At 38.2% G+C, this 14,632-nt stretch overlaps 1 protein-coding gene across 1 annotated transcript in view; it reads right to left on the bottom strand.

The window, feature by feature from the left end:
* Positions 1–14,632, bottom strand: part of LOC105492325 (dynein axonemal heavy chain 5) — a 257,015-nt gene that overhangs the window by 71,216 nt on the left and 171,167 nt on the right. The window contains exons 56-59 of the mRNA XM_011759339.3: positions 7,473–7,704; positions 6,223–6,337; positions 5,795–5,971; positions 2,808–3,011 (exon numbers count right to left, since the gene is read on the bottom strand). Coding sequence (XP_011757641.2) covers positions 2,808–3,011; positions 5,795–5,971; positions 6,223–6,337; positions 7,473–7,704 — 728 coding nt within the window. The remainder of the gene's footprint in view (positions 1–2,807; positions 3,012–5,794; positions 5,972–6,222; positions 6,338–7,472; positions 7,705–14,632) is intronic.

The raw sequence follows: 14,632 nt of genomic DNA, 5'->3' as shown, positions 1-14,632 counted from the left end.
TAAAAGCTTAATACATTCAGACAGAGGTTTTATTAAACTCACCTAAAATGTGAAGATAATAACTTGGACATTAGGCTTTGAGGGTGATGAATTAATTTTTAATCACAGAACTATCAAGAATATGAGAGAATTATTATCTTCTGGTGGGATAAAATTTTAAAATAGTAGCAGAAATGAATTAAGAATGCCTTTCTGCATCAGAAAAAGCAGACTGACCAAACAATGAAATTGGATCTTTTAAAAGTGGTGTTTGATCATTTAAAAGAGGATGATTAAATGTTTTCCAAGCAGAAAGAAATTTAGCACCTAAATAATTTAGTGACACAAACCTTCACAGAACACATAATGCATAGTAGAACACACTCTCATTCAGACCTCGTTTAATGTAACTCATGTTTATGAGACTTGAAAAATCATAACCCCCAAAAAAAAAAAGCCAGATGAATGTCTGGGAGCAACAGAAGGTCAGGGGTGACAATGACAAATAGCAAGGGAGAGTCCAAGAGCAGGGGCTTTGCCACCAGGTAAATGTCAGGAACCTGGAATCACTTCTCAGGATTCCACCCAAAGTCCAAGTCCATTGGCAGAATCTCATATTATAATTATCTGGGACAAGTCTGTTTGGCCCACTAGTTTCATAAGCTACTTATTGTTACAGCTGTTGTATGCGCCTCACCACAGGCTCCAGCCGTAGCGGTCACTTGAGCAATGCTGAATTGAAAACTGAAAGAAAGATGGTGCTGAATTCACAACTTGGGAAATAGAGGTGAACTGGGTATTCCCAATTAATTGCTTTGAGATTTGAACATGAAAGAAAAGACAATAAAGCTTCCAGAAGATGATGTAAATGGCGAGTTGATGGGTGCAGCACACCAACATGGCACAAGTATACATATGTAACAAACCTGCACATTGTGCACATGTACCCTACAACTTAAAGTATAATAATAATAAAAAAATTTAAAAAAAAAAAAAGCTTCCAGAAGAAAACTAGAAATCTGCCTTGGATGTGGGCAAAGATCTCCTAAACAGAACATAGAAAGCACTATTAGGGAAAATATTAATAAATTGGACTACATTAAACCTAAGAATTTCTGTTTATCAAAAGACACCATTAATCCAGGGAACAACTAATGCCAGAAAGCAGCAGAAGATATTCGCAAACATATAAATGACAAATTAGTCATATTTTATATATTAGGAAATTCTACAAAGTAATAAAACAAAAATTAACTGGACAAGCAATTCCAACAGGCACTTAACAAAAGAATTCCCCAGAGGCTCATAAGCCTATGGAAAGGTCAGGAGATACAAATTAAATCAACAGTAATAAGACACCACTACAAACTCATCAGAGTAGCTAAAAGTAGAAAACAGTGAGGATGTTGAGCAACTCATACACTGCTGGTGGGTATATATATTGACAAACCATTTTTGAAAACTCTTCAGCACTACCTACCAAAGCTGATTAAATGTGTATAATCAAAGTCCCAGAAATTCTACTCCTGAGCATGAAACCAACAGGAATGCACAGCTAGAGCCACCAAATGACCAATATTCACAGCAGCTTGATTTATAATAGCCATAAATTAATACTAACCCCAAAATTCATCAACAGTACAGGGACAAACAAAATGAAGCATATTACAGTGTTTCACACTGGCGCTGGTTCAAACAGGCTTGTAAGAAATGATTGTTAAATTTCCAGGAATTCTGCAAGCTTGTTAGACTCAGTCATTATCAAAAATTAAAATATATAAGCTTACAATTAAATAAACAATATTTCAAGCAAAGGTTATAGTCAAAGCTTATAACTTGCTAATTCTGAGACTAAATTTTACTATCATCTGTGCTTTTGAGGTCATTTACAACTATTGTATCTGTATGGTGGAAACGCTACACAATGGCATACTACCATGCACCTCTTCTCAACTCTAGATTCAGCAACATCATTTTGGCAGCTTAAAATAGCCATCATGGGAGTGCTTACACCACGGCAAGACTTCAAATCAGAGCTTTTTTTTTTGCTTTTTTTTTTTTTCCCTTTTCCCTTAAGAATCAGTTGTTAAACATTTCTCACCCACACTACAGTACATTTATATACCGGGAAACTATATAACAATGAAAAAGGAAAGACTGTCATTTGCAACAAAAGGAATGAATTTCACAGACATGTTGAATGAAAGAGGTCAAAACAAAAGCGTTCATACAATATGATTTCATATATGCAAATTTCAAAACAGGCAAAGCGAACTATCTGGATAAAGGTAAGGATACAATTATCTTAAGGAAAGTTATTGACTTGTTGGGGCACAAGAGAGATTTCTGGGGCCTGAAAAGATGTGTTTTTCTTCCAGTGTTCACAAATAGGTATATACATATGTAAATATTCATCAAGCTATACATTTAAAATTTGTGCATTTATTCATGTTAAGTTCTATCTCATAAAATTAAAAAAGCTGTAAATTAACACTAAAAAATTACTACTGAGAAATGCAAAATACAAATACTTGTATATATTTGTATTCATGTGAATATAATATAAACACACACTTATTGTCTTCTTAAAATGATTTTTTTAACTTTTATTGAAGTATACGTAACACTGATGATGCCTTAATACAACTAAAATCTGTCAGGAAAAACTCTAATGCTAATAATGTTTTATATTCAAAACAGAAAGTTTTACTCTGAAAAAAACATGTATGTAGAGTGAATTCTTTCTTTAGAAACTTACTATACCAAAAGGACTCCTATGCCAGTGAAGAATGAGTTCCCTCTTAGCCCACCACCACTGAACTACCAACCTGTAAGTTCTGTAAAAAGTTCCCTGCAGTCATCAGTTTTAAGGATTCCTGCCAGGAGGGCATGGTACAGCTTTTTTCCAGGTCAATTTTGACAGCATTGACTTTCCTTTGAAACAGCAGCAGTACGCAATCCATGATCCGCATGATGAGATGAGGGGGACGGCCCAACGTGCGGACAGTGGCGATGTCCGAAGGCCTAATGGTCTGGGGGATGAAAGGAAGGATCAACCAACCTCAGACAGGAAAGCACAGACAAGCAAACCTTGCATGTCCAAATGCTGCTATTTCAACAGAGGACAGAAAACTGTTTTAAGTTAGATGCAGAGCCATGGGGTCTAGATGCATATTTAATCCCAAGGAAACACCATGTCCCAACAAATTCAAATTTCTACTATTCAAACTAGCAGTGAGAGGAAGGAAATGTTGGCGAGCAGATAAGGAGCTGTGACCTCTCTAAAAGTGCACAGATGGCTTTGTGCCAGAAAAAAGAAAGATATAATCTGGAAGAAAAAGAATAGTCAGCACATAAGTAGATTTCGAGGTTCAAAACCAGGAAAATTACAGTATTTGCAGTGCTTTTTTACTCATTAGCTATGTAGGTCAAGAATCTGCCTCTCTCTCTTAAACAATTCAGGCTTGTCACTGTGGACCGACACCAGAGGGTAGCCGCAGGGCTGACAGATTGAATAATTAGAGGTTTCTTAGCTGGGAACTGACCTTTAAATGACGGGACTTGAGCAATATGAATTTTACGAAGCTCTCTCTTAGAAAAGTTCCGTTCAATTTCTAGTACATATATTCTTACAGAGTAAATGATTTAATAGTCACATACACCTGTTTTGGTTGATAATAACTGCTCAATCGCCTAAAACTCACTATGGAATAAGTATTGAAAAAATGTTAAATGTAAGAATTGGAAACAATCCTATCTCTAGGACAAACAGTATATATTCCTTCCTTCCAGATCTTCAGAACATCCATCTGGTTTGTATTTGCATCCTTTCTATCAAAAGACAGTAACCAATGACCTTCTAGTAAAAGTGAATGATTTTTTCTCCAAGGACTGAGGAAAAAGAAAAAACACTAAACTTGGTCAATTAGGAATGTAACTACATACCTTGAAAAGGTTTGTATATATATAGTTTTGCATTTGTTTTTTGTTTTTTATTTTGAGACCTGAGTCTCACTCTGTCACCCGGGCTGGAGTGCAGTGGCGTAATCTCAGCTCACTGCAACCTCCCCCTCCCAGGTTCAAGTGATTCTCGTGCCTCGGCCTCCTGAATAGCTGGGACTACAGGCACACGCCACCATGCCCAGCTAATTTTTCTTGTTTTTTTTTTTTAAAGTAGAGACAAGGTTTTACCATGTTGGCCAGGCTGGTCTCAAACTCCTGACATCAGGTGATCTGCCCACCTCGGCATCCCAAAGTACTGCGATTACAGGCATGAGCCACCAAGCCCAGCCTATTTTAATATATTAATACTAGCATTTATGAAAGACAGACAGCTGGAAGTTAGGGTGAATGTGTAGTAGGGAACTGAAAATGGCAAACAGACCTTTATTTGAGGGGCGCAGCTATAAAAGAAAAGAGAAAAATAGAACAGCAGACAGTGAGGAAAGTAGGGCAGGGTCAAATTAAAGTTATATAAAATGTAAGGGCCAGGCATGCTTATTTTACTTTAGCTTTAAAAATAATTTTCAAACAGAATGGTGCTCAGCTGTGTTAGATGCCCAGGTAAAAGAAGTTGGAGAGGGGAACAAAAACTCAACCTGTTTCACCTAAGCATTAAAGTCTTCTTTTTTCTGCAGGTCAAGAAATATGACTGTTATATAATCTCCTATATGCTGTGGCAATAATAGAACAGTTATCTAACATCTGGAGATATTTTTTATTTTTGATCTGAGCTGGTTAAAGTCAGATTAATATCAAGATAGGAAGAGACACATTCTCTGCACAAGATTTGTTATCTTATTTGTTGTATAGATTTAGGTAACCTGATGTCAAAATGTTAGCGTTCGTACATACCTGGAACTCTCTTAGTAAAAGTGAGTCTTCAAAACTGGGCCAGCCTTTAAGGTGTGGCCTAGTTCACTAAACTTATTTCATTTTCTCAAACTCCAGCCTCCTTTGTAATTTTGCCATTGGTGTACTGCCACACAGTTTGATATGGTTTAGCTCTGTGTCCCCACCCAAATCTCATCTCAAACTGTAATCTCCACAGTCAAGGAAGGGACCTGGTGGGAGGTGACTGGATCATGGGGACAGTTTCCCCCATGCTGTTCTCATGATAGTGAGTGAGTTCTCAGGGGATCTGATGGTTTCAAAGTGGCAGTTTCCCCTGTTCTCTCTCCTGCTGTCTTGTGAAGAAGGTGTCTGTTGCCGTTCACCTTCTGCCATGATCGTAAGTTTCCTGAAGCCTCCCCAGCCAAGGGGAACTGTGAGTCTTTTGTTTATAAATTACCCAGTCTCAGGTAACATCTTTATAGAGTGTGAACACAGACTCATACACAATTCTACTGTTTAATAGCATTGGAAGCCTGCTCAAACTCTCTCATTAATGAGCTACATCAGATCAGTAGTTCTTTATTTGGGTAATTCACAGACAGAAAACATTGTATCTTACAGATCACCTACTCCAATGGCCTCAATGAATGAGTGAGGGAATGTTGCCTTAGAAAGTTGATGTGACTTTTCCAGCATTACAGCTTATTGATGACAGAGTTGAAATGAGGACCCAGGACTCTTGACCACCAGTATATGGCACTGCCCAACACTGATGAGTGAAGAGAGTGAGATGTTAAGTAGAATATGCAAAACCCATAAAGAGCTAATAAAGTCTCTGGCAGAAAATATTACTTGAAATCACTCCAGTGGATAGAGCTTTGGTATGAACCAGTAGAGCATTTCCTTGCTGTTATTAATCTTTTTAGCCTTAGTCTGCCTCTTAGGCCCTAAAGTTGACATCTGTTATATCACATAGATGTACCTGCAATGCAGCTTCTGCCTCTTCCAAAGCTGGTTTTGCTGCTTCCAGTTTTTCTTCAGCAATGGCTTTGTCTTTAGAGATGCTGTCCACAATGGCCTGGGCCCTGTCCTTCACCTTCTGTACCTCAGCCCTGACCTTTTCAGCAGCCTGTGCTTTCATTGTCACTTCTTTTAAGACCTAATTCCATACAAAGCAAACAATACTTCGTCAAAAAGTATTAAACATCCAGCTGAAAATGCACATTTTTGCCTTGATTTGTTGATTTTGTCCACTCACCCAGTTTTTTATACATAAGATTAAGAGTATTTTATTCCAATGGAAAGTAATGTATAATTTGATAGTTAAAGCCACTGAATATGCATAGACCATTAACACTTGTGAACTTGGAATTCAAAAGGAATGTGGCACATATGTAAATGCCCACCCACCGTGTCGGCTTTATTGTTGGCCACTTGTAGCTCCTTTTCTTTCACTTCCAGTTCTTTACTCAAGGCTGCAACAGACTCTGAAGCTTCTTTGAGCTTTTCCAATCCAGTATTCATTCTGGGATTGAAAATCCAAGCAAACAATGTTAAAATGTGTAGGACTCGGATGCAATTTTCAAGTACTGGTCCACTAGTGAGTAGTAATGGTTATATCTGAAGATTGCGTGTATGCAAGTAGCAAACCCAAGAGGGCTTAGCAAAAAGGATACAGGTCCAGGCTTGACTCTAGACGGATAATACGTATGTTCTTTACAGACCTCGTGCAAGAACAGTGAACCTGCTAGAACACGCATCATGAAATTAGGAACCATGAGGCTAGAATCTGTATCATGCAGGAAACATACTTAATGACATTAGGCTAAATGACGATAGACTTCAAATGCTTGAAGCCCTGTCATGGAAGAAGGAAAATAATGCCTGTTTTTTCAAAAGAGACTAAAGAAATTAAAAGAAGAATGATGTGGGCTTAAGAAACAAATTTAAAGCCATCAAAACAGCTGTAGGAAGGAACTAGCTGCCTGCCTGAACCTGAAATAATGTGACCTTAAAGATGGGAACTCTCAGAGTCATTTCGTGTAACCACCCACCCAGGGATTCCTTACCCTGGCTCATTCTAGCCATGCTCAGGAAGATGATCTGATTGTTCAGAAAAGCAGAGGGCAGAGCAGTGACATTTGGAAGAAACTTCAGGGAAGCAGGGATGCTCCTTAGGCAGTGAACATATGCATCAACCTGGCTTTTCCCACTCAGTCACTCAGAAGGGATGGGAAGAGAAGGGTGAGAAGAGGGAAGAGGGGATGTCTGCATTCGCAACTCCCTTCCAGGTCTATTACTTCTATCCTGATGTCACTCAATATTATAGAAAGCAGTGGGCCACATAAAAACCTGGCAATAGTTTATCCTACTGGGCAAGGAATGGTCAACAGGCTCTAGAGGAAGGTTTCCCAACCTCAGCACCACAGACATTTGGGACTGGATACTTCTTTGTTGTGACAGAAAAGAACTGCAGGAAGTTTAGCAGCATCCCTAAGCCTCTACCCACATATGCCAGCAGTACCCCTCCCCTGCCCTGCCGCCTCAGTTGTGACACACAAAAATGTCTCTGGTCATTGCAAAATATCCACCAGGGCAAATCTGTCCCTGGTCGAGAGCCACGGCTTTAATATAGCTTTGTATATGAACATCGCACTTACCTGTTGGCCAGGGTCTGTACCTCCATATGCTTTTCTCCATATATGAGCTTATAGCCCTGAATAAAGGAGAGGTATGATTTGGGCGTCACATGGGTAGAACGTCGGAATCTCTGGAAATAATCAGCACATTTCTCGGCCACCCCATCCTGGAAGGAGCCCATGCATTGGACCACCTCCTTCTTGATTTCCCAACTGCAGTCAATATCATAGGAAGCAAGGAAGTGCTCAGACACTAGAGAGCATAAAGATGACAGTGTGTGAAATATGCATGTAAGTTACCCTTTGAAAACTTAACTGTTTACTTCTAATACTTAGACATTTCTTAGGAATGCAAACCATTTTTGTAGCCCCAGCTAGGTCGATCTATGTCAGCATTTTTGGCCCCAGGCCTATAACATCAACAATTTTATTTTCTGTTTCATATATAAAAGTATAAAAAAACTTTAAACCTCTCATCACTCTTTGTTGTCTGGTGCTTGTGCAGAGGCATCTCTTATACACAGCTGCAGGTTCTGGTCAGCAGCCACCTGTTTTATGGCTTACATCAGGACAAATGGTGCAAATAACTCAGAAATCAGTGCCCACCTGGTACTCATATTTAACAATGCCATTTATTTTGTCACTCAGAACCTGTCATACCCTTAGTTCCCCCCTGGCTCTGACTGCATTTGGCATGTGGAAACGCTCATCACTAAATTGTTTTATGCCGGAGTCATCTTGTTCTTAAATGTGGCAGCTGGTCATTTGTGGTCACTTCTCATTTACAGTATTCTTTAAGAATGTTTGGGTAAAAAAAATCTCCTGTTGGAGACCTTTACCTTCCCCACAGTGCCAAATGGGGGACCAATTCTAAGACAGACTTCCCTGCTATGGGAATAGGCTCATCAATCACCACGTACACCGAATGCCTGTTGCAGAGCCACCACAGAAATGGGTGCCATGGAATGAAAGAGGAACGTGAAACCTGGTCTCAACCCCAGGGAATTTGTAAGAGTCACACATAATGCAGTTAAAATTATCACAACCATTTCTATGTATCTCAGAAGAAACAGCCTATGTATGTAAGTATTGTAAAGAGAAATATGATCAATAAAATGGGAGAAAAATGAATCAAGTAAGCAAGGCTTAAAAGGGCAAAGACATAAAAATAGTATTTATCACCATCAGTACTCAATTACTAAAGTTCTTAAGGTTGTTATTGGGGGGCTGTATTCATATTTATGTAAATAATAGAGAAAATTCATCAGCTTGGTTACAAAAACAGTTTACCATACACTGAAAGGCAATAATTAAGATAATCAAAAGTCACATTTTCTCATTTAGCCAACCAGTACCAAGAACTGTTTAAACTCTAAGAAGTTCAAGTCTGGGCACTGGAATCCTAGAACAATTCACACTTACGACACATTTTGTGTAGGTGTTAACCGCAATGGCTGCGGTATCTACCATGTGCCAAGCATGATGCCAAATGCTTTACTTGGCATTATGGGATATTCTCGGGGAAGTGCCCACTTTCTGAAAACTTCTTTGTATTTATCACGTAATGATTTTCTTCCTTCTTATGTGAACAGACAGTATCAATAATGGTGACCTTATTCTTTACGCAGCAAATTGTCTTTTTATCTCTCCAAAAAGACAAAGAGAATAAAATCAGGATGGATTCTAAGCATATTTTTCCACAGACCCAGGCTCTCTGGTGCAGGAAAGGTTACAGAGAGAAACGGAACACTCCCTCTTAGAGTGACCCGTGCCTGCTGAGATTCAGTCAAGGGGCCAGAAAACCCTCTGTCATCTTCAATATCCCATCACCAAGGCAGCAATGCCAGTTTTGGAGCTACCTCCTGGCATTTTACAACATAAAGTAAAGCATATTTTTCTTTAAATGATTCGTCAACAGATTCAGTCCATTTAAATTCATACATACAAAAAACTCACTTTTTTTCCAAAGGTATTTAAAAGTTATTAAAATTACTACGAAATCCAGTATCAGCCCTAGGGGCTTCTTTAAATTAGAAAAACTTTTCTAATTTATTATTAAAAGTATTAATAACATAATACTTTTATTTATTGGAAATATTTCTTATGATCCAAATGAAATGCTAACACAAACGAATGATATATTTCTTTCTAGATGCAGCTGGAGATAATAATTTAATTCAGAATCAATATCCTTAAGGCAACGAAAATAATAGTCTTTCTAGAAACCTTGTTGCTAATTTTCTAAAAAGAATAAATAACACTGAAATCCCTAAGCGTATAAGTACTTCTAATCCTCACAGATGCTATTCTTTCAGAATAACATTACGCAGGTTACTGTTGGGTGTGGAAACGTTGATTTTCCCAACAAGATTTTCTATTTTTTGAAGAAAGAAACCGTGTCTTACGTCTTTTAATTATTTTATCCATTACTATGACTAGCATAGTATCAAATATTTATGTAGTATGCAGGCTGTAAATAGACTAAATTGGAGCTATAACCACAAAAATTACTGGTTATCAAAAGGTTTAAAAATTTTAAATGTGCAGGTAAATTATGTAAAGCATCAATGTTATAGATACAGAAGGTCCAAGAAAATGGGAAAATTTCAAATATTCCCAAGAGAACAGAGGAAGGTTGAAGGATGTGATGTATCTTGATTAAGCCTTGGAGCTTGCATAAATAAAAAAGATGGAGAAGAATATTCTTGGTAGAGGGACTTGTGTGAAAAGAAAAGGATGACTAAACCATGTTCAGAGGGCAAAGAGGTATATCCAAAGTTGAACTAGAGAAAGACTGCAAGTGATCAAGGCCATATTATGGAAAGATGATGAATTTCTACACAGTCTGATCCATTCGTTCAACATCATAAGTATCAAACACCTGTAGCTGCTGAAATTGTGAACAAAGGATGTGTAGTTCTTGACCTCATGGGAGTTTTTAGTCTAGTCAGACATTAATTTAGTTTTTAGTCTAGTACACATTAATCAAATAAATAACACAACTAGGTACACAAATTACACACTGTGGTTAATCCCAAGAAGAAAAAGCACAGAGTGCTATGGAATGGATAACAGGGGACCTGGCTTAGTGGGGAAACGGAGGGAAGCAAAGGAAGATTCTCCTGAAGAGATGACATTTAGCTGAGCCGGCATTATCCAGACAAAGCAGGAGTGGGTGGGGAGAAATGGGAGGAGGACAGCATTGCATGGAAAATAACCGCCAAAAAAAAATAAAATAAAATAAAATAAATTTTAAAAAAGCATATTCAAGGATCCAGGAAAACAGAGCAGGAAGGAAAAGGGACCTCAGGAGAGGCTGGGGAGGTAGGTAGGGTCAGCTCTTCCCACCTTGAAGGTCATGCTAAAGGTTGTGCTTTTTCCTAGGAACAACAAGAAGACATGGAAGGTTTTAAGCAGAAACAAATGCATCTGTATCTGTGTTTTTACCATTTTTCTGTCTGCAATGTGAGATGGATGAGGGACAGGTGAAAGAGGTGAAGAGATCATTAGAAAGCTATTTGGGTTTTCCAGGTGAGCAGCAATGATAGCTTGGCCTAGGATGTCAGAGAAAGGGAGATGACTTGGTGATGGGTAAGACTTGAGAGCTGGGGAAAGGGGAGGTGTTGACAACAAAGGGTCTCAGGTTGCCTAGTTTGATGAGTGATAATGGCCCTTCCTGAAAGGGGGAGACATTTTGAGTTTCAGACATTTTGAGGTTAAGAATTTGTGAAGCATCCATAAGAATGGACCAGGCAGGCAGCTGACTACACAGATTTCAAGCCAGGAGACAGACTAGACTGGAGAAAAAATTGATAGCACATATTATAAAGGAGGCTGTGGATGAGCTTTCCTGGGGAGAGACTCTGGAGTACAGAATTGAGTCTGTCTTGCATCTGTTGACAAGTCTGTCTTGTCTTGAGTCTGTCCAATAACATCATGAAGCTCAATATGTACATTCTGAATAAACGAACAAATAGATTCTGAATAAACGAACAAATAGATTCATGCATCAAGGTCAGGATATTTGCTAGTGACTGAGGATAAAGAAAGGAAAGTTTCTCTGCCCTCCGTGTAATCTTGGTTTGGGTTGGTGTGATAAGATTTAAAAGAATGGGACAATGAGAAATTCACAAAGGAGGGATCAATAAGACCTTTGTCTACAAAAGAAGAGATGACTGAAATAGGAACTTAACAAAAAGAGCTTCATATTTAAATCATCTCAATTATGGCATATTACAGTATCTGTCACCTGAAATTGTTATTTTTATTGTTAGAGATAATACCTTAAAGAGCATTTTATGAAGTACTTGCATACTGATGACTGTATTTCATAATAAACTTTAACACAGCTCTGAAATACTCTTGATCTGTGCTCTGCATATATATCCTACTTGAGTTTTAAAATCTTACCTCCAGTTATATTTAAATTTTTATGGGACTTTAAATTTTATTTTTATTTTTATTTTTATTTTTTTTTCTGCTTTTACATCTTTTTTTTTTTTAATTTATTTATTATTATCATACTTTAAGTTAAGTTGTAGGGTACATGTGCATAACGTGCAGGTTTGTTACATATGTATACTTGTGCCATGTTGGTGTGCTGCACCCATCAACTCATCATTTACATCAGGCATAACTCCCAATGCAATCCCTCCCCTCTCCCCCCTCCCCATGATAGGCCCCGGTGTGTGATGTTCCCCTTCCTGAGTCTGAGTGATCTCATTGTTCAGTTCCCACCTATGAGTGAGAACATGCGGTGTTTGGTTTTCTGTTCTTGTGATAGTTTGCTAAGAATGATGGATTCCAGCTGCATCCAAGTCCCTACAAAGGACACAAACTCATCCTTTTTTATGGCTGCATAGTATTCCATGGTGTATATGTGCCACATTTTCTTAATCCAATCTGTCACTGATGGACATTTGGGTTGATTCCAAGTCTTTGCTATTGTGAATAGTGCTGCAATAAACATACGTGAGCATGTGTCTTTATAGCAGCATAATTTATAATCCTTTGGGTATATACCCAGTAATGGGATGGCTGGGTCATATGGTACATCTAGTTCTAGATCCTTGAGGAATCGCCATACTGTTTTCCATAATGGTTGAACTCGTTTACAATCCCACCAACAGTGTAAAAGTGTTCCTATTTCTCCACATCCTCTCCAGCACCTGTTGTTTCCTGACTTTTTAATGATCGCCATTCTAACTGGTGTGAGATGGTATCTCATTGTGGTTTTGATTTGCATTTCTCTGATGGCCAGTGATGATGAGCATTTTTTCATGTGTCTGTTGGCTGTATGAATGTCTTCTTTTGAGAAATGTCTGTTCATATCCTTTGCCCACTTTTGGATGGGGTTGTTTGTTTTTTTCTTGTAAATTTGTTTGAGTTCTTTGTAGGTTCTGGATATTAGCCCTTTGTCTGATGAGTAGATTGCAAAAATTTTCTCCCATTCTGTAGGTTGCCTGTTCACTCTGATGGTAGTTTCTTTTGCTGTGCAGAAGCTCTTTAGTTTAATGAGATCCCATTTGTCAATTTTGGCTTTTGCTGCCGTTGCTTTTGGTGTTTTAGACATGAAGTCTTTGCCCATGCCTATGTCCTGAATGGTACTACCTAGGTTTTCCTCTAGGATTTTTATGGTATTAGGTCTAACATTTAGACCTAATCCATCTTGAATTAATTTTCGTATAAGGAGTAAGGAAGTCTCTAATCCATCTTGAATTAATTTTCGTATAAGGAGTAAGGAAAGGATCCAGTTTCAGCTTTCTACTTATGGCTAGCCAATTTTCCCAGCACCATTTATTAAATAGGGAATCCTTTCCCCATTTCTTGTTTCTCTCAGGTTTGTCAAAGATCAAATGGCTGTAGATGTGTGGTATTATTTCTGAGGACTCTGTTCTGTTCCATTGGTCTATATCTCTGTTTTGGTACCAGTACCATGCTGTTTTGGTTACTGTAGCCTTGTAGTATAGTTTGAAGTCAGGTAGCGTGATGCCTCCAGCTTTGTTCTTTTGACTTAGGATTGTCTTGGAGATGCGGGCTCTTTTTCGGTTCCATATGAACTTTAAAGCAGTTTTTTCCAATTCTGTGAAGAAACTCATTGGTAGCTTGATGGGGATGGCATTGAATCTATAAATTACCTTGGGCAGTATGGCCATTTTCATGATATTGATTCTTCCTATCCATGAGCATGGTATGTTCTTCCATTTGTTTGTGTCCTCTTTTATTTCACTGAGCAGTGGTTTGTAGTTCTCCTTGAAGAGGTCCTTTACATCCTTTGTAAGTTGGATTCCTAGGTATTTGGGGACTTTAAATTTTAAATCACTGGTCTTTTCTCAAACTTTACAAGACCAAAGACAGAACTGTGCTGCACATTTATTTCACAAACATGTCAAAATAGTCTGTGTTTAAAAGCCACAGATTGGAAAACCACTATTGTCAATAGTGATGCACTGAGAATAAAACTTCCCCAGTAGATAAGAATTTGTTTTAAAAATAGGTAATTGATAGATGATCAATAAATAGATGATGGATAGATGGATGGATGGATGGATGGATGGATAGATAATAGACAGATAATAGATGGATAGATAATGGATGGATAGATAGATATTAACAGATAGATATTTAGATACATAATAGAGATAGACAGACAGACAGACAGACAGATAGATAGATAGATAGATAGACAGACAGACAGACAGACAGACAGATAACCTAGGTTTCAGTCTCAGTACTGATCCTACTAACTTTTCCACCTATGGCAACCCTCAACTTCACGCTCTTCAGTTTTTCCTTCTCTAAAGGGCATCTCTTGGTTAATCAGTCATTCTCAGACGGGGTACCACAGAGCTGTAGAGGAAATGGTGAGGGCAGCAGAAGTGGGGAATAAGAGGATGAGGCTCCAGAACACTTCCTCCCACAACCCCCATCCACTTTTCACTGTGTTATCTACCAGGACTACTTGTAAGGTATTACTGGGAAATAAGGTTCTTCTGCATAAAACATTTTTAAAAGTTTGAAAACTACTGTCCTGAATCAGGGTCCTCCTGATGTTCTGATGTAATAGGGATGAGACCTGGGTATGTGCATCTTTTAAAATATCAACAGACAATTTCTCACCAAAAGCTTTCAAAAAAAAAAAAAAAAAAACAAAACAAAACAAAAAGCAAAAAGCTAAATGT

The sequence above is a fragment of the Macaca nemestrina genome, chromosome 6 (assembly GCF_043159975.1).
Source record: "Macaca nemestrina isolate mMacNem1 chromosome 6, mMacNem.hap1, whole genome shotgun sequence".
NCBI classification, from domain to species: Eukaryota; Metazoa; Chordata; class Mammalia; order Primates; family Cercopithecidae; genus Macaca; species Macaca nemestrina.
The sequence above is the reverse complement of the archived record's forward strand: the minus strand, read 5'-3'. Positions and strand labels throughout refer to the sequence as shown.